The 19,313-nt window shown below is 37.3% G+C and overlaps 1 protein-coding gene across 1 annotated transcript in view; it reads left to right on the forward strand.

The window, feature by feature from the left end:
• Positions 1–19,313, forward strand: part of SEC63 (SEC63 homolog, protein translocation regulator) — a 66,321-nt gene that overhangs the window by 15,937 nt on the left and 31,071 nt on the right. Inside the window, exons 2-6 of the mRNA XM_061427660.1 lie at positions 3,211–3,310; positions 10,464–10,578; positions 12,013–12,125; positions 18,042–18,103; positions 18,945–19,003. Of these exons, the coding sequence (XP_061283644.1) occupies positions 3,211–3,310; positions 10,464–10,578; positions 12,013–12,125; positions 18,042–18,103; positions 18,945–19,003 (449 nt within the window). The remainder of the gene's footprint in view (positions 1–3,210; positions 3,311–10,463; positions 10,579–12,012; positions 12,126–18,041; positions 18,104–18,944; positions 19,004–19,313) is intronic.

Consider the following 19,313-nt stretch of genomic DNA (forward strand, 5'->3'; position numbering starts at 1 on the left):
GCTTCTTCCAACCCAGCGTTTCTCATGAACTCTGCATATAAGTTAAATAAGCAGGGTGACAATATACAGCCTTGACGGACTCCTTTTCCTATTTGGAACCAGTCTGTTGTTCCATGTCCAGTTCTAACTGTTGCTTCCTGACCTATTTACAGATTTCTCAAGAGGCAGTTCAGGTGGTCTGGTATTCCCATCTCTTTCAGAATTTTCCACAGTTTATTGTGATCCACACAGTCAAAGGCTTTGGCATAGTCAATAAAGCAGAAATAAATGTTTTTCTGGAACTCTCTTGCTTTTTCCATGATCCAGCGGATGTTGGCAATTTGATCTCTGGTTCCTCTGCCTTTTCTAAAAGCAGCTTGAACATCAGGAAGTTCACGGTTCACATATTGCTGAAGCCTGGCTTGGAGAATTTTGAGCATTACTTTACTAGCGTGTGAGATGAGTGCAATTGTACGGTAGTTTGAGCATTCTTTGGCATTGCCTTTCTTTGGGATTGGAATGAAAACTGACCTTTTCCAGTCCTGTGGCCACTGCTGAGTTTTCCAAATTTGCTGGCATATTGAGTGCAGCACTTTCACAGCATCATCTTTCAGGATTTGAAATAGCTCAACTGGAATTTCATCACCTTCACTAGCTTTGTTCATAGTGATGCTTTCTAAGGCCCACTTGACTTCACATTCCAGGATGTCTGGCTCTAGGTCAGTGATCATACCATCGTGATTATCTGGGTCATGAAGATCTTTTTTGTACAGGTCTTCTGTGTATTCTTGCCACCTCTTCTTAATATCTTCTGCTTCTGTTAGGTCCATACCATTTCTGTCCTTTATCAAGCCCATCTTTGCATGAAATGTTCCCTTGGTATCTCTAATTTTCCTGAAGAGATCTCTAGTCTTTCCCATTCTGTTGTTTTCCTCTATTTCTTTGCATTGATCGCTGAGGAAGTCTTTCTTATCTCTCCTTGCTATTTAGAACTCTGCATTCAGATGTTTATATCTTTCCTTTTCTCCTTAGGTTTTCGCTTCTCTTCTTTTCACAGCTATTGGGACCACCCAAATAATACAGAATAATTTCCCCATCTCAAATGTTTAATTTAGTTACATCTGTGAAGTCCTGTTTGCCATTCGAGATCATACATTCACTGAATCTGGGTACTAGGATGTCGTAGACATCTTCAGGGGGAGCAGTTATTCAGCATATCACTTCCCCATTGTAAAGTCATTCTCTTCCTTTTGTAATATTTTGTGGGAAGATACTTGGATCTCTGGTTCCTGTTAGTGGAGAATGCTATTTGGAAATCAAGATCTGGGTGCTAGGTGTGTTCACTGCTACTGAGATGTCATTGTTCCTAGGCTCACTTAGTTGAGTTAGGAAAGATGTATGTATGTATGTGTATCGGTCTACATCTGTATTTCTATATTAAAAGATATTAGTTGGTTCATACTGATGCCTTCAGTTCCAGTCTTAATACCACAGAGGTCATTTCATATTTTCTAATCATACATGTAACTCACTTCTCTGACATGAAAAACTGACTCCAGTTGTCCTTACTTTATTAACTTACTTGATAAGTCTCCTTGCATATTACCACTCTCCCTTCTGCAACTGCTCCTCCCCCTTCCTGAATCCCTCTTCATCTTACCCAATTCTGATAACGCTTGCCACATAGCGCTCTCATGGGGATTCTTTCCTCAAAGCATGGTGGTAACAGGTAGGTAGACTTCTTAGATGGCAGCTTTGGAGCATTCTATTATATGCAGAGTTCTTTTATTTACTTATCTGGTATCTCGTTTAAGGACTTTGGTTTTGTAGGTGTTTTTTTATTTTTCTTGCCATGCCACGTGGCCTTTGGGGATCTTAGGTCCCTGACCAGAGTTCAGACCTGCACGCCCAACAGTGGAAGTGCAGTCGTAACTACTGGACCACTAGGGAAGTCTCGTTGTTTTTAATGTTATGAAAGATGTTTTATTTGATACTAAACAGCTAATGATCTCAGTTTTGTTGGCAACATCCAAAGCATTATAGTGAGGAGCCTGTTGAACATATACCTTCCCTCCATCAGCCCTAATCAGGGTGTTGACCTAGGCCATATCAATGTTGTAGAGCTTCTTCGTAGATGTGATACTTCGTCTTTGATATCCATAATGAACACAAGTGTATTGCTTGCTGTCTTCTATTGTCTTCATGACCATCTTCCTGCTCAGGGGGAACTTGATGATGACACAATGATTAAGCTTATTGCTCTTCCAAGGGTAATTGGGCTGCCTTTGGAGTATCGTGGGCCACCTAGAAGGTGGGTAATGTGATCTTCTCTCTTTCTGTGGCTGTGGATGTCTTTTAGCACTGCCTTCTTGGCCTTCCAAGCTTTCGTCTTTGGCTTTGGTGTGACATAGGCTTCTTTCTTTGCTTTTTGTATGCCGTCTTCATGAAAAGGTAGATTTTTATTTTAAAACTTAATCTAAAACTTTTTTAAACTTGGGAGACTTATTTAAACCAAGTGATTGTGGTGAGCTTAGAAAAACAGTATATGGTATCTTGTCTTTGGTTTAATTCCTTTTAAAATTGAATTGCAGATTTTTCCTGGGGACTAGAATAATGCCTTTTGTTACAACTTTTAAATCTGTTTTAATTTCTTATGAGTTTGTGTGACTTTTCTCATTTAACTTAATTATTTTTATGTTTGAAGAATATCAAACATATTTCATATTTCAACTATTTTGCACTTTTTGTTACTTCTATAGCAGAAGGAGAAGGAGGAGAGAATTTTCTTAGAAACTACTATGTAATTAAATATTTTGGGTTCAAGTCAGGTTTTAAGTTTTTCAATTAAAAGTTATATCTCACATGAGAAATGATTGCCTGGTAGTTGAATAAAATTTTCCAGGTAGATCACTTGTTCTAAGTGGTAGAAAATTGAGCCTATCTTGTGAATTTTTCTTAAAACGTTAAGTAGAGAGTACTTTGAGGAGGGCATGGCAACCCACTCAGTATTCTTGCCTGGAGAATCCCTATGGACAGAGGAGCTTGGTGGGCTGCAGTCCATGGGGTCACAAAGAGTTGGACACGGCCGAGCAACTAAGCACAGCACAGAGAGTACTTTGATGTTCCAGTGAAGTATTAGCATGATAATGAAGGTTAATATGGTTTTAACTCTGATTTTGCCTTCACTGTGAAAATGGTTTAACTTATCCCCTTCTTTTTCTTTTTTGACAGAGCAAAATCGATTAAAGAATATCAGAAAAGTATATGGAAGATGTATGTGGTACCGTTTACGGTTATTAAAGCCCCAGCCAAATATTATTCCTACAGTAAAGTAAGTAATTGGTTTCAATTAAAAACAAAACATGAGTTGTGTTTACTCTTTGCTAGGTATCATATGAAATAGGGGTATAAAGATGAATGGGCTTCCCAGGTGGCGCTGTGGTAAGGAATCCTGCCAATGCAAGAGACACAAGGGAGCCAGGTTCAATCCTTGGTTGGGAACTGCCTGGAGTAGGAAATGGTACCTCACTCTAGTATTCTTGCCTGGGGAATCCCATGGGCAGAGAGGCCTGGTGGGCTACAGTCCGTAGGGTCACAAAGAGTCAGATACAACTAAGCACATAATGATGAATAAAATCTGTGTCTGTGAAGAAATTGTAACCTTAGTAGGAGTAAGATGTGATTAGTAAATTTGAGAACAGTCTGAACTGAGTGGTTTAGAAGTTCAAAAGAGAGAGAGGGTACTTCTGACTAGAGGGAGGAGAGGAGAAAGAAGTCAAATTTTGAAGGAAGATTTTAAATGTCTTGTGTCAGGATTTGAATTTTGTCTCAGACTATGGAGGAGTCTTTAAAAGATTATCAGAAGCATGGAGGTGACAGTCAAGTTTGCATTTCATAGTGATTGAAGTTTGTGGATGCATACTGTGTGGCAGGTGCTGTACTAGGATTTCATATGTTACTCATTAGCTTTATATTAACTTTTAGGTAGATGTTTTTGCTTTTTCTCAAGTGAGGAAACTGAGACTAAGAAGATGAGGAAACTTGACTAAGTTCTTGCAGCAAGAAGTGGTAGAGTGAGGATCTGATTACTCTTTATTTTTGCAAGGCCATCTACATAAATAGGCCATTAGCATGTTTAATCAGAGTAGATGTCTTTGATTTTTCGAGGCTTTGTTGGTTAGCACCTGGGCTTTGGATCTTCACCCTAAGTCATCAGTTTAGAGGTAACATGAAACTGAGGGGAAGTGAAAGAGCTGTCATTAGTGAAGGACTGCTGCTGCTGCTGCTAAGTCACTTCAGTCGTGTCTGACTCTGTGTGATCCCATAGACAGCAGCCCACCAGGCTCCCCTGTCCCTGGGATTCTCCAGGCAAGAACACTGGAGTGGGTTGCCATTTCCTTCTCTAATGCATGAAAGTGAAAAGTGAAAGTGAAGTCGCTCAGTCATGTCCCAACTCTTAGTGACCCCATGGACTGCAGCCCGCCAGGCTCCTCCGTCCATGGGATTTTCCAGACGAGTACTGGAGTGGGGTGCCATTGCCTACTTTGTCTGAAGGACTTTACCCTGTGAATTACCTGCATATATCTATCTAGTAGATAGGAGGGCAAGACCTGGCAGAGGAAATTAGTAAAAGCAGAACCAGTTATTTTTAAATCTTGGTTTAAATGATGATAGTTTTCAACATATGTGTATTACTTAAGGAGACTTAAATAGTTCCTTTGTAGAGGGAGGGAAATCTTAGCTTTAATGTTATGAAACTAAAAGGCAAAATTAGTGTTTACCAGAGTAGTTTCATATTTGCTATGTATTCCTTGCTATTGCTTCTCTTTTTAGATTAAACTTATGAGGCACCAAGGCAGATATATTTGGCTTTCCAGTTTCTTCTCTTTTGGGCTTTGGTCAACACATTGTGGGTATCTGAACCTCAATTTCAAGGGGAAAAAACCTAACTTTGTGATGTTTTCTTCAGTAATTAGTAAAGATATTTACTTAAATTGAACTTCAGATTATTGGATATTTAAGTAAGAATTAAATAATACTGGTAAAAATATAAATAAGGTCAGGAGCCATCAAAACTTTTTTGCTACTTGACCCTGAAGCATTCTTTCAAAATTAAGCAGTCATTATCTGTTACTTTAATTTCTGGAAGTTGCTTCCAAAATGACTTTTAAGGTATGCTTAAAGAAAAAACACAGGACACTAATTATTGAAGCCACATGTAAGGAAAATGCATGTCTTTTCAGAGAAACCAAACATGCTTTTAAAAAACTGGACCCAGAGCATGATGTAATCTGTTATGTTTCTTCCTTTGGTCTCGCTCTCAGGAAATCAGGATGGTTTTTATTGGTTGTGGTAGTTTTCATCAGTTTGGGAATTCTCTCGTCAACCTCTGCTTGTCCCTTTATGCATTGGCTCAGAGGGCCAGATGCCGCACATAGAGCAGTCTAACATGGGGTGTAGTGCATTTTAGGTATTTTGTTCCCTTTCTCTTCTAACCTTGTTTGCTTTAAAAATTTTACTTTAGTGGTTTTCAGTTTCTCTTTTATCTTTGTTTTTTGAGCTTTGTAGCCTTTTGGGAAAGTTGGCAAAACAAGATGTGGAGTTACTAAGTTTGTGTGGAAATAAAATATAATTTTAAATGTTCTTTAGCATATTGAGGGTATTAGCAAACTTTGGCTTTGAGTCACAAGTTCCTATTTTAAATTATTTTCATTATTCAGTCAATAAGTAGTTACTGTGTGCTGTGTATGTGTCAGATATTATACTAGGTGCTGATATACTGTGAGTAACAAAATACTGGCGAGTAAACAAATGATAATAGTTTAGTAAGGGTTGTAAAGGAGGATTGGGGTGCCATGAAAGAACAGAGGTAGGGCTCTTAACTGGCTTGAGACAGTGAAGGCATTCTTGAGTAAGTGAGGGGTCCTAGTTGAGAGCTGAGACGTGGGCAAGAGTTAGTGGTAACAGCCGAGAGCTGCCATGAGTTGTTTGTTTATCATCTGTGAAGCGCCTTTTAGATGCTTTACATACCTTTGTTGTTGTTCCTAAGTCAGGTCCGGCTCTTTGCAATCCCACCGACTGCAGCACGCCAGCACACCAGGCTTCCCTGTCCTTCACTATCTCCTGGAGTTTGCTCAAACGCATGTCCATTGAGTCAGTGATGCCATCCAACCATCTCATTCTCTGTTGCCCCCTTCTCCTCCTGCCCTCAATCTTTCCCAGCAACAGGGTCTTTTCCAGTGAATCAGCTCTTTGCATCAGGTAGCCAAAGTACTGAAACTTCAGCTTCAGCAGCAGTCCTTCCAATTCAGGGTTGATTTCTTTTAGGATTGACTGGTTTGATCTCCTTGCTGTCCAAAGGACGCTCAAGAGTCTTCTCCAGCACCACAATTTGAAAGCCTCAGTTCTTTGGCACTCAGCCTTCTTTATCGTCCAACTTTCATATCCATACATGACTACTGGAAAAACCATAGCTTTCCTTCCAAGGAGCAAGCGTCTTTTAATTTCATGGCTGCAGTTGCTGTCTGCAGTGATTTTGGAGCCCAAGAAAATAAAATATGCCACTGCTTCCACTTTTTTCCCCCCTCTATTTGTCATAAAATAATGGAACCAGATGCCATGAGTTAGTTGTTTGATGTTGAATTTTAAGCCAGCATTTTCACCTCTCCTCTTTCACCTTCATCAAGAGGCTCTTTAATTCCTCTTCGCTTTTTCGCCATTAGAGTGATATCATCTGCATATCTGAGTTTTTTTATATTTCTCCTGGCTATCTTGATTCCAACTTGTGCTTCATCCAGTCCGGCATTTCACATGATGTACTCTGGTGGCTCATATGGTAAAGCATCTGCCCGCAATGTGGGACCCTGGTTTGATCCCTGGGATGGGAAGATCCCCTGGAGAAGGAAATGGCAACCCACTCCAGTACTCTTGCCTAGAAAATTCCATGGATGGAGGAGCCTGGTGGTCTACAGTGCATGGAGTCGCAAAGAGTCAGACATGACTGAGTAACTTCACTTCACTTTACTCACTTTACTCTGCATTTAAGTTAAATAAGGAGGATGACAATATACAGACTTGACATACTCCTTTTTTGACATACTCCAATTTTGAACCAGTCTGTTGTTTCATGTTTGGTTCTGTTGCTTCTTGGCCTGTATCTAGGTTTCTCAGGAGGCTAGTAAGGTGGTCTAGTAATTCCCATCTCTTTAAGAAATTTCCACAGTTTGTTGTGATCCATACAGTCAAAGGCTTTTAGCTTAGTCAGTGAAGCATAAGCAGATGTTTTTCTGGAATTCCCTTGCTTTCTCTGTGATCCAACAAAAGTTGGCAGTTTGATCTCTGGTTTCTCTGCCTTTTCTAAATCCAGCTTGTACATCTGGAAGTTCTTGGTTCACATACTATTGAAGCCTAGCTTGAAGGATTTTGAGCATTACCTTGCTATCATGTGAACGGAGCACAGTTGTGCAGTAGTTTGAACATTCTTTGGCATTGTCGTTCTTTGGGATTGAAATGAAAATTGACCTTTTCCAGTCCTGTGGCCTTTGTTGAGTTTTCCAAATTTACTGACATATTGAGTGCAGCACTTTAACAGCATCATCTTTTAGTATGTTAAAAAGCTCAGCTGGAATTCCATCACCTCCACTAGCTTTGTTTGTAGTAATGCTTCCTAAGGCCCACTTGACTTTACATTCCAGGATGTCTGGCTCTAGGTGAGTGACCACACCATCATGGTTATCCAGGTCATTAAGACCTTTTTTGTACAGTTCTGTGTATTCTTGCCGCCTCTTCTGCTTCTGTTAGGTCCTTGCTGTTTCTTTGTTTTATTGTGCCCATCTTTGCATGAAGTGTTCCTTTGGTATCTCCAATTTTCTTGAAGAGATTTTTAGTCTTTCGCATTCTATTGTTTTCCTCTATTTTTTGCATTGTTCACTTAAGAAGGCTTTCTTATCTCTTGCTATTCTCTGGAACTCTGCATTCAATTGGGTGTATCTTTCCGTTTCTTCTTTATATACCTGCTGCTGCTGCTGCTGCTGCTGCTGCTGCTGCTGCTAAATCGCTTCACTCGTGTCCGACTCTGTGCGACCCCAGAGATGGCAGCCCACCAGGCTTCCCTGTCCCTGGGATTCTCCATGCAAGAACACTGGAGTGGCTTGCCATTTCCTTCTCCAATGCATGGAAATGAAAAGTGAAAGTGAAGTCGCTCAGTCGTGTCCGACTCTAGCTACCCCATGGACTGCAGCCTACCAGGCTCCTCTGTCCATGGGATTTTCCAGGCAAGAGTACTGAAGTGGGGTGCTAATCTTATTTAATTCTCGGACCCACTCTAGAAATTGGAAACTGAGCTAAACAACTTGCCAAGATCTCTTAGGTAATAAGGGGTAAAACTGGGATTTGACTTTTTGTTCCAGAGCCTATCACTGGATAGGAAGGTAAAACTGGAAGTATTCTAGGTATTCTTTGTCTTTGGGCATGTGGAAAGCAGCTTCCAGTATTATGCCCTTTAATAAGGTTTAGAACGTGGATTTGGCCAGGTAGAACAACATTTGTGTCTGAGTGCCATTTGTGTTTGTTACTCTGAGGTTAGTTAGAACTGAGCATAAAATCCTGTCCACATGCTCAAGGAGTTTGCAGTGAGCCAGAGGGTCATGGTTTATGTTTCTTTGTGACTGTAATCATGGTCTTCCTGTTGATTATCTTGACAGCGGTTATTGATTGGGTAGATAATTTGAGTTGAGTCTTGAAGGATAAGTGCAGTTTGGATATGTAGAAATGAAGAATGGGAATTCTAGGTAGAAAGACCCAGGAGAGCAAAAGCATGATGGTGGAAAAACTTAGGGAACTTTGGGAGGTGGCGATTTATTTTGTTTGAAAAACTAGGATGATAAAAGTAAAGAGGTAGGTAGGAATTGGGCCTGAGAAACTCAGTCCAGATAAACATGTTTTAAGCTATGTTTCTATCAAGAGAGCTTAAATGCATGAAATGTTTTCTTTTTGTGTTTGAAAACAGATCACTTCGGTTTGTTTGACTAGGATTCCTATGATTCATTTATGTCTTTGTTTAACAGTTCCTATCTAATATAACAGATTGTGATACAAAACATATAAAAAATAAAAATTATTCCATTTCATCACTTAAAGATAAACACCATTAAGATGATTTACCTTCTATATTTTTATTTATAATAAACTTTATTTACAAAAAATAGGATTACATTGTACATACAGCTTTGAAATCTGTTTTTCTATTTTAACACTGCAAAGTAGAGAATCTTCCACAGCAAGTATTTTTAGTGTCTAGATAGCATTTCTCTATAGATATACTGTTACTGATCTGTTCAGTACTCTACTGATGGACATTTATATGTGTTTTCAGGTATTAATTATATCTGTTACCACCCTTATACTTTATAAACTTAGTTTTAGTTTATTTGCTTCTTAATTTCTTGAAGTGGAGTAGATTGATAGTTTAAAAGATATATAGTTCTTTAGGGCTTTTGATAACCTTATTGCCAGATATTCCGTCAGAGTGTACATTGTATGAGAGTTCCTTTTTTCCTTAGCTTCTCCAACACTGGTAATATCAATTTTTAAAATGTTTTTATTAAATAGAACATACTGAAGTAGAAAGAAATGATTTTTATGTCTTTTTTTTTTTAACCTGTAGTGCACATCTTTCTATCATGCTCAGTTGCATCTGACTCTTTGTGACCCTTTTGACTGTAGCCTGGCAGGCTCTTCTGTCCATGGGGTTTTTCAGGCAAGAATGCTAGAGTGGCTTGCCATTTCCTCCTCCAGGGGATCTTCCCAACCCAGGGATGGAACCTGAGTCTCCAGTGTCTCCTGAATTGCAGGCGAATTCTTTACACATTGAACCATCTGGAAAGCCCACATGTCTTTCTGTATTTGTTAGCTAAAAATGTTCCATTTTGTGGCTTTATCTTGGTTTATTTAATTAGTCTCCTATGAATGATTTAATTAGTTCCCAATAAATGGACATTAAGTTTGTTTCCAAATTTTTACTGTTATGGTAAACAGGACTACTTAAGGCCACTTATCTTTGCGCAATTGACCAATTATTTTTTGTAGTTTACCTTACTAGAAGTGTAATTGCGAGGTCAAGAGCAGTTCTTTTTTACATTAAATGGTTAACTGAATAGTAAGTATAATATATTTGATCTAATTTAATGCATCCAGTAAATGAGAGTTGAATTAACTTCTTACTTAAATTCTGCAAATAGGAACTGAGAGAATATTACATGCCAGGCACTGCTAGATTCTAGAGAATTCAAAGGGGCATAAAGACACTGTCATTATTATATCTTACAACCCAGTGATTACAGAATTTAAGTCAATAACACTAATTTAAGTCAGTGAGACTACTTTAGATTATTCTATGCCTTGGTCTTGCCAAAATGTCTTTAGAATCTAAAGTAAACCCAAAGAGTTGTATTTACTTATATTTCACTTATCTTTTTTCTCAACAGGAAAATAGTTCTTCTTGCAGGATGGGCATTGTTCTTATTCCTTGCATACAAAGTTTCCAAAACAGACCGAGAATATCAAGAATACAATCCTTATGAAGTATTAAATTTAGATCCCGTAAGTAGTATTTTTATATAATGTACATTAGTTTAATGATCTCTTGAAAATACTGTAGGCCCACAGCCTAAAAGAAAGTGAGTTGTGCCTAAAGAAATCAGACTCCGATCAGTTAAAAAGATACCTAATCTGTTTTTATTCTAATGCATATATATATATATGTTTTTGAAGCTACAGAGGTCAATTACCATCCTATTAAGAGTTGGTTTGTAATTGCTAAAATGTAAAAAATATTTGGAGGTGAGAAGTTAGTATATTTTTAAAAGACGTTTCTAAGATTGGTTTAATGCAAAGTTAGAACCAGGAGGTTTATTTATGTTAGTTGGATAGGACCCTGTTTTAGTTGACACTAAGGCAGTATGTTAAGTCTTTATGTCTTGTAAAGAACTGGTAGCTTTGTCATAGAAATTGAGATTAACCTGGAATGTATCTGTTAGGTGACTTTCTTCTTTTTTTTTTTTTAACATTTTTTAAAAATTAATTTTTATTGGAGTATAGTCGCTTTACAGTGTTGTGTGTTAGGTGACTTTCTTAATTGAACTTGATTGATGGATCTAAGTAGAAAATTAGTCTTTTAAATTTATCTGTGGCAAGTTAGAACTGAAATGTATGCTAGAGATCATCTAGCATTTTCTTCTGATGGAGGAAATGAGGCCTGGAAAATCTGTGTTTTGTCTGGTGTCCCATAACTTCCTAGTAAACAAGCTGAACCTAGTGCTCTTTCCATTTCTCCCCCATACTGCTCTCTTTTATTTCTTGTCTCTGCTCAGTAGATGGCTTGATCCAGAGATTCACATAATGCAAAGTAAGGAGTGTATTTATCTTCTGGTTTTCTGCTTTGTAGAAGAAAAGTTTGCATACCATCTGAATTTTCTTATTGTGATGATTATGGTCATCAAGAGAGCTATTTTAAGTTTTAAAGGTTTGGGGACAATTTAATGCCATAAAAAAAATCAATGTGAAAAATTGATGAATAGAAATTGAATCTAATTAGGAAACAACTAAGGTAAACTAAGTTACTTAATATTAAAATGTTGTCAAACAGATGAAACCAAATAGTCTTCAGATTATTTCTTAGAAAAGAGGTTAACCTTTGATTTTTTTTTTTCAGCCAGACTTAATTAACTTGATCATTCTTTGATATTTAAAATTCTCTGTCACTTTATTTTATTTAAATGGCATTCATATATTATCAATCTCAAATCATCTATGTGCATGGCATATAGTTAGATGCTCAGTAAAATAAAATATATCGAATAGCATAAATATTTTTACTTAAAAATATGTGAGTGAAATTTATAGGACAAGATATATAGGATGAAAACTTCATTTTCTATAAATATTGAGTAGTTCAATATTTTAAGTTCAGAATGGGATGGATTATGTTTTACAGTAGCCTGCTTATTTTTACTAAAAGAAAGTCTTTTCTTTTAGGGGGCAACTGTAGCAGAGATTAAGAAACAGTATCGTTTGCTGTCTCTTAAATATCATCCAGATAAAGGAGGTGATGAAGTTATGTTCATGAGAATAGCAAAAGCTTATGCAGCGTAAGTATTTTAGGACTTGTTATACATTTTTAAGTTTTCTATTGGAATAAAATAGTAATCAGTAAAATAATTGTCATATACTTTTTTCAAGTGTTGACCTCATATGTTGAGTCTTCTATGGAACTTCCTGATAACCCTGCAGGGGTAATTTAGCTAAACCTTAATTTTAAGTAGCTCACGGTAGTGCTTTTGCCATGTGAGTTGATTAAGTAGTAAGTGATATGTTAATTGAGCTATTTTCAAAGCATACTGATTAGAAGAGGATATACTAACACTTTGCTTTCATTTCTAGGCTTTTTATTAGGCTAGATCTAGTTCTTTTAAATGAGACAAGCATACAAGCATTATAGCTTGTTTCATTTAAACTATTTAAAGGTGAGTTTAATTTTTGGAAAACAGGATAGAGGATATAAAATTTAGTTATTTCTTGGGTGTTAATATTGCAGGAGATAAAAAGGTAGCTGGATTCTTCACGAATTATGATAGGTATATCCCACACAACCCTTACGTTGAATTAAAGAGTAAAATACAGACAAGATGTTATCTGTTTTTGAGGAAAACTCAGTAATGTACAATTTTGTAAGCTAACTTAAAAAATATAAGTAATAGAATATGCAGATATAATAGCAGGCTGTGAAAGTGGAATATGAATGACAAAAGTTTGGGAAATACTGTCTTATGCATTTTTGTGCCTAATAGAAGTATATTGACCGTGTCTCCTTTCTCCCTACAGCCTCCTCCCCCACCCCCTCCATTGGGTGTTTTCTGTGTGAATATGCTTCTGTAATAAAGCAGTACTTGCAGGAGCTTCTGAAGTGTGCTCTACATTTTCTTTTCTGTACAGCAGATGTTCTCCAGATTGTTCTTTCAGTTGGTGTGTTCTTTCCCCCTTTTTTCAGTGTCTCCTTCATGCATTTACCCTTGGTGCACAAGTATCACAATATAATGCCTTAGTTGCTGTCTTCAGGTAATTGAAGAACTGGAGATTTCCAGATGTCAGATAGCCAAGATTAATTAGCGTTTTTAATTTTAGTGTTTTTGGTACAGTTACTTTTCCCCCCTTAGTTTTCAGGTATTGTAACATTTTCAAGGTCATGATTTTCTTCTCAGGTTACTGGAAATCTGGCTTTATTATGTATGGTCACTATTCTAAAAAGTACTGAAGAATAATATATGGCTTTTGGTTTTAACTTAGTTGCATGATCATGATGTAGAGTGTTTTGTATGTAAAGGGTCTAAAATAGTTGATGGTCTATCAGGCAGATGAAGAAGTAAAATGATTACAGGACCCAGAACTCGAGTTGTTGTAACTTGTACAAGTATAACTAGATTAGTTAAAAGGGCACATTTTACTGAATATGTATGTAATAGGTTTGAGTCATTGAATTGAAGCTGCTGTCCTAAGATACGTATTTCAAGCAACTTGTGGAATGCAGTTATAGACTTTGATCTACAAAGTTTTTCAGAATTTGCCTTGGTTATTTAAGCTACTTTCTCTTCCCTTATTTGCTCATTATAATAAATAAGTGGGTCATTTCTATTTCTTCGGGCCAGATTGTTACTTGAAGGAGGTATGGTTATTTTTGAAGAGTTAGGCCAACTTATGAATTCTCTGATTCATTTTTCTGGATACAGTTGGGATTTTGCTTTTGAGTGTAGAACCTGTGTTTAAACTATTTTTTAACACATGGGCAGCATGAGATAACATCCTTAAAACTATTTTAATTTTTATAGCCTATGTTTGCACATATTCTTACGTATGAATACGTAACTTAGCTGTGTATAGCCAACTCAGGCCACTCATATATAATTTAGTGAAGGCATTCTCTGGATTAGGATTTAAAATCTGAGGTCCCTGAAACAGTATACAGAATTTATGTGTATTTGTAAATGTGCATTTTTTTTCCAGGACAAGAGGGGCATAGATTTCACTAGATTTAGATTCCTAATAGGATTTATGGTATAACCTCCCACCCTCAAAGTCAAGGAATATAATCATATTTAGGAAACTTGACTCTCCTTGAATTAAAAAAAAAATTACATTAGTACCAGTGGTGTTGTGTGAGCTTATTATATATAAATTATACTGAAGTCACACAGCTTCTAAGTTCTTTAAGTCTTAGAAATGGTATTATACTGAAGCACTAACAAGAAGTGAAAAATCAGTTGCTTTCTTAAACTGACTTAAAAAAAATTGATAATTCCTTTGACTATACAGACTGGTTATACAACAGTTGTACACAGATTGGTTTAATGAATGAATTAATGAAATTTTAATCAGATGTGTGTGCAGGTTGAAAAATCAAATGCTTCTTTGATGTGAGCTGTGCTTTATTTTGCTAATCTGAGGGCATTGAATAGAGAACAGAACAGTTTATGTTCCTGCCATCATTAGAAAGGCAGAAAGGAATGAGATAATTATTTTGGGAAAAAGAATCTGATTAGGAGACAGAAAATTTAAAGAAATAATAGCTAAAGCTCTTGATGAAGTGGACAATTATACAGGGACACCAAGGCAAACGTTTTTGAGAAATATCCCTTCCTTAGCAGAAAAGAATCTTAGCACCACTCCTTATTAACTTGCAGTCTAATAATGCCTTTCCTCGGCTCTTGTATTTTACTGTGGCCTTAGGTCAAATAGTGTAAGTGAAGTTACAGTTGAATAAGGACTAAAGATGTCAAGGTGCTTGTTTTCATAAGTGACCAAATTGATAAGTATAAAAATATTTTCAAATCATTGAAAAATTTTGCAATTTTATTAAGGTATTTCTGCATTCTTTGTCTCAACTTGGAGCTTTATTAAATAGAAAATACATTGTATCCTAGGTACATATGCCCTGGGAAATAAATTTATGGCTAAAATTCAGTTCAGCTCAGTCATGTCTGACTTCCTGCGACCCATGGACTGCAGCATGTCAGACTTCCCTGTCCATTACCAACTCCCAGAACCTACTCAAACTCATGTCCATCCCGTCAATGATGCCATCCAACCATCTAATCCTCTGTCGTCCTTTTCTCCTCCTGCCTGCAATCTTTCCCAGCATCAGGGTCTTTTCCAATGAGTTGGTTCTTCACATCAGGTGGCCAAAGTATTGGAGTTTCAGCTTCAGCCCTTCCAATGAATAGTCAGGACTGATTTCCTTTAGGATTGACTGGCTGGATCTCCTTGCAGTCCAAGGGACTCTGAAGAGTCTTACTAACACCACAGTTTAAAAGCATCAATTCTTCGGTGCTCAGCTTTCTTTATAGTCCAACTCTCACATCCATACATGACTACTGGAAAAACCATAGCTTTGACTAGACAGACCTTCATTGGTAAAGTAATATCACTGCTTTTTAATATGCTGTCTAGGTTTGGCATAGCTTTTCTTCCAAGGAGCAAGTGTCTTTTAATTTCATGGCTGCAGTCACCATCTGCAGTGATTTTGGAGCCCCCCAAAATAAAGTCTGTCATTGTTTCCATTGTTTGCCCGTCTATTTGCCATGGAGTGATGGGACCAGATGCCATGATCTTAGTTTTCTGAATGTTGAGTTTTAAGCCAACTTTTTGACTCTCCTCTTTCACTTTCATCAAGAGGCTCTTTAATTCTTCTTTGGTTTCTCCCATAAGGGTGGTGTCATTTGCATGTCTAAGGTTATTGATATTTCTCCCAGCAGTCTTGATTCCAGCTTGTACTTCATCCAGCCCAGCGTTTCTCATGATGTACTCTGCATAGAAGTTTATAAATAAGCAGGGTAACAATATACAGTCTTGACATACTCCTTTCCCAATTTGGAACCAGTCTGTTGTTCCATGTCTGGTTCTAACTGTTGCTTCTTGTCCTGCATACGATTTCTCAGGAGAAAGATCAGGTGGTCTGGTATTCCCATCTCTAAGAATTTCCCACAGTTTATTGTGATCCACACAGTCAAAGGCTTTGGCATAGTCAAGAAAGCAAAAGTAGATGTTTTTCTGGAACTTGATGATCCAGAATGTTGGCAGTTTTGTCTCTGGTTCCTCTGCCTTTTCTAAATCCAGCTTGAACATCTGGGAAGTTCATGGTTCACATGCTGTTGAAGCCTGGCTTGGAGAATTTTGAACATTACTTTGCTAGCATGTGAGATGAGTGCGATTGTGCAGTGGTTTGAGCATTCTTTGGCATTGCCTTTCTTTGGGATTGGAATGAATACTGACCTTTTCCAGTCTGGTGGCCACTGCTGAGTTTTCCAAATTTGCTGGCATATTGAGTGTAGCACTTTAACAGAATCATCTTTCAGGATTTGAAATAGCTCAACTGGAATTCCATCACCTCCACTAGCTTTGTTCATAGTGATGCTTCCTAAGGCCCACTTGACCTTGCATTCCAGGATGTCTGACTCTAGGTCAGTGATCACACCAACGTGGTTATCTGGGTCCTGAAGCTCTTGTCTGTATAGTTCTGTGTACTCTTGCCACCTCTTCTTAATATCTTCTGCTTCTGTTAGGTCCATACCATTTCTGTCCTTTATCGAGCCCATCTTTGCATGAAATGTTCCCTTGATATCTTTAATTTTCTTGAAGAGATCTCTAGTTTTTCCCATTGTTGTTTTCCTCTATTTCTTTGCATTGATCACTGAGCAAGGCTTTCTTATCTCTCCTTACTATTCTTTGGAATTCTGCATTCAAATGGGTATATCTTTCTTTTTCTCCTTTGCCTTTAGCTTCTCTTCGTTTTTCAGCTATTTGTAAGGCCTCCTCAGGCCTTACATGCAAAAATGCCTTTTGCATTTCTTTTTCTTGGGGATGGTCTTGATCACTGCCTCCTGGACACTGTCATGATCCTCTGTCAATAGTTCTTCAGGCACTCTGTCTATCAGATCTAATCCCTTGAGTCTTTTTGTCACTTCCACTGTATAATTGTAAGGGATTTGATTTAGGTTATACCTGAATGGTCTGGTGGTTTTCCCTACGTTCTTCAATTTAAGTCTGAATTTTGCAATGAGGAATTCATGATCTGAGTGACAGTCAGCTTCCGGTCTGTTTTTGCTGACTGTATAGGGCTTCTCCATCTTTGGCTAAAATTAGGTTTGAACATAAACATAATCTTTTGCCAGTAGGTCTGTAAGAATGTCTTCCTTATTATGTTATTGGTCATTTTTGTATGTTTTTGACTGCCTTGTCTCCTTAACAACATTGTAAAGTTTCTGAAGGAAAGAGTTCTTTTAATGTTTTTATTTTTTTTTAAAAACATCTATGCCAGGACCTGGAATAAAGCTACTCTTACCCCGTGCCTTGAACCATTGCCCAGGTCATATATGTTTACATATTTTTTTAAAAAATCACTGTCCCTCATATTGCCTGAGTTGGGAAGCTGTTGCTTTAGCAAGTATTTGCCTAGTCTTCCTGGAAGTTGGCTTAGGAGAAAACTGTGATCTCAGCACAGTACAAATGACCTTTACCACAGCAGTGGAATTTTATAGGTGTTATTTTTTTCTTTGAGAATGTGGTGCAAGTTTTGGAGGGATTATTATTAATCATGTATTAAGTTTATATTTAAAATATAGGTATATGTCATTATTAAAAGCATGCCCATTGAAAAAATTTTGGAAAATAAGTGAGTGTATAAGATTGAAAAAAGTCACGTCTAATTTCCCCTGCCTCCTTAGAAAATGTAATAGCCTTTAAAGTTTGATCTTCTGTCTTGAACTGGCTAAACTTGAGAACTCTTGGGCCAACTAAGAATTTGTATCTGGGTTCATTAATTAGCATTTTTTGTTAATGCTGAATTCCTTCCTTACCTGTCCCTATTTTTTTTCAGATTTCAGAGGGTTTTTCTTGATTCTCTGAAATTATTTCTTTTAAGAAATGAGTTGGTTGGTTAATGGAGTTTGTGTAGTTGAGTACTTATTTTTCAGATGTGGTTTTCTAATTTTGCACCTTTGTTCTTTTTATGCTAGTTTAACTGATGAAGAATCCCGGAAAAATTGGGAAGAATTTGGAAATCCAGATGGGCCTCAAGGTGTGGTAAATGATGATTAAAAAAATACTGGGGTTAAGGTATTGCGTATATTATGAAAATGTTAGATTTAAAAGAACGTTTTGATTTTCTTAGTTTGTGAATAGAAAAATTACAACCACGCAGAGTTAAATGGATACGTAAATTGAGCTTCCTTTACTTAATTTTTCTAGAGATTAGTTGGAAAGATAGGTCTTTGATTTGATGAGAAGAGTAGTCAGTTTCATTATTCATCATTTCCAGTTCAGTTCAGTCGCTCAGTCGTGTCCGACTCTGCGACCCCATGAATTGCAGCACGCCAGGCCTCCCTGTCCATCACCAACTCCTGGAGTTCACTCAGACTCACGTCCATCAAGTCGGTAATGCCATCCAGCCATCTCATCCTCTGGTGTCCCCTTCTCCTCCTGCCCCCAATCCCTCCCAGCATCAGAGTCTTTTCCAGTGAGTCAACTCTTCGCATGAGGTGGCCAAAGTACTGGAGTTTCAGCTTTAGCATCATTCATTTCCAGTTAGTGGTCGATAAAAACAGGATGAAAACTCTGTTTTTTCTTTACTGACTAAACATTTTCCCATATATTCATAGTGTTTACATAAACTCAGGACATGTAAATGGATTTAAGTGTTCTGAGAAGAAGGAATTCATGTACTTTGATTTTTTTTTTTTTCTTTTGGGAAAATTTGAAGTTTCAGATGATAAACCATATCACATCAACTTTTGTGTATGAGACACACATAGTAAGATAATCTTAAAGTTTTTTGGAAGTGACAGGGGAGGTAGAATTTCGGGATATAAATAAATGAAGCTGGAAGTTCAGACTCTTCAAAAATACTCTTCCTGTTTTAGCCACAAGCTTTGGAATTGCCCTCCCAGCTTGGATCGTTGACCAGAAAAATTCAATATTGGTGAGTACACTTAATAAGACACATGATAATGTGTTAGATATATCTTGGTAATGTAAAGATAACATTACAAAGAAAATTCCAGTATAGTGTTTCTAATTTAACTGTGTATTATGGAAACTTCTTACGTAATGGAGAAAAGAATTGGTTCTTATTATTACATTGAGGTTTGGGGGACTGTACTCTAGTGTAGTTTTAGAACCTTCAAATTGTGATTTGTTTTGGAGGTAGTTTCAGATTGGGTCCTACCCTTGGTTTAGGGAACTACTGTTTCTTATGGTGTTGACATTTATCCCTAAGTAGTACTCAAAAT

Source organism: Bos javanicus, chromosome 9 (assembly GCF_032452875.1).
Source record: "Bos javanicus breed banteng chromosome 9, ARS-OSU_banteng_1.0, whole genome shotgun sequence".
NCBI lineage: Eukaryota > Metazoa > Chordata > Mammalia > Artiodactyla > Bovidae > Bos > Bos javanicus.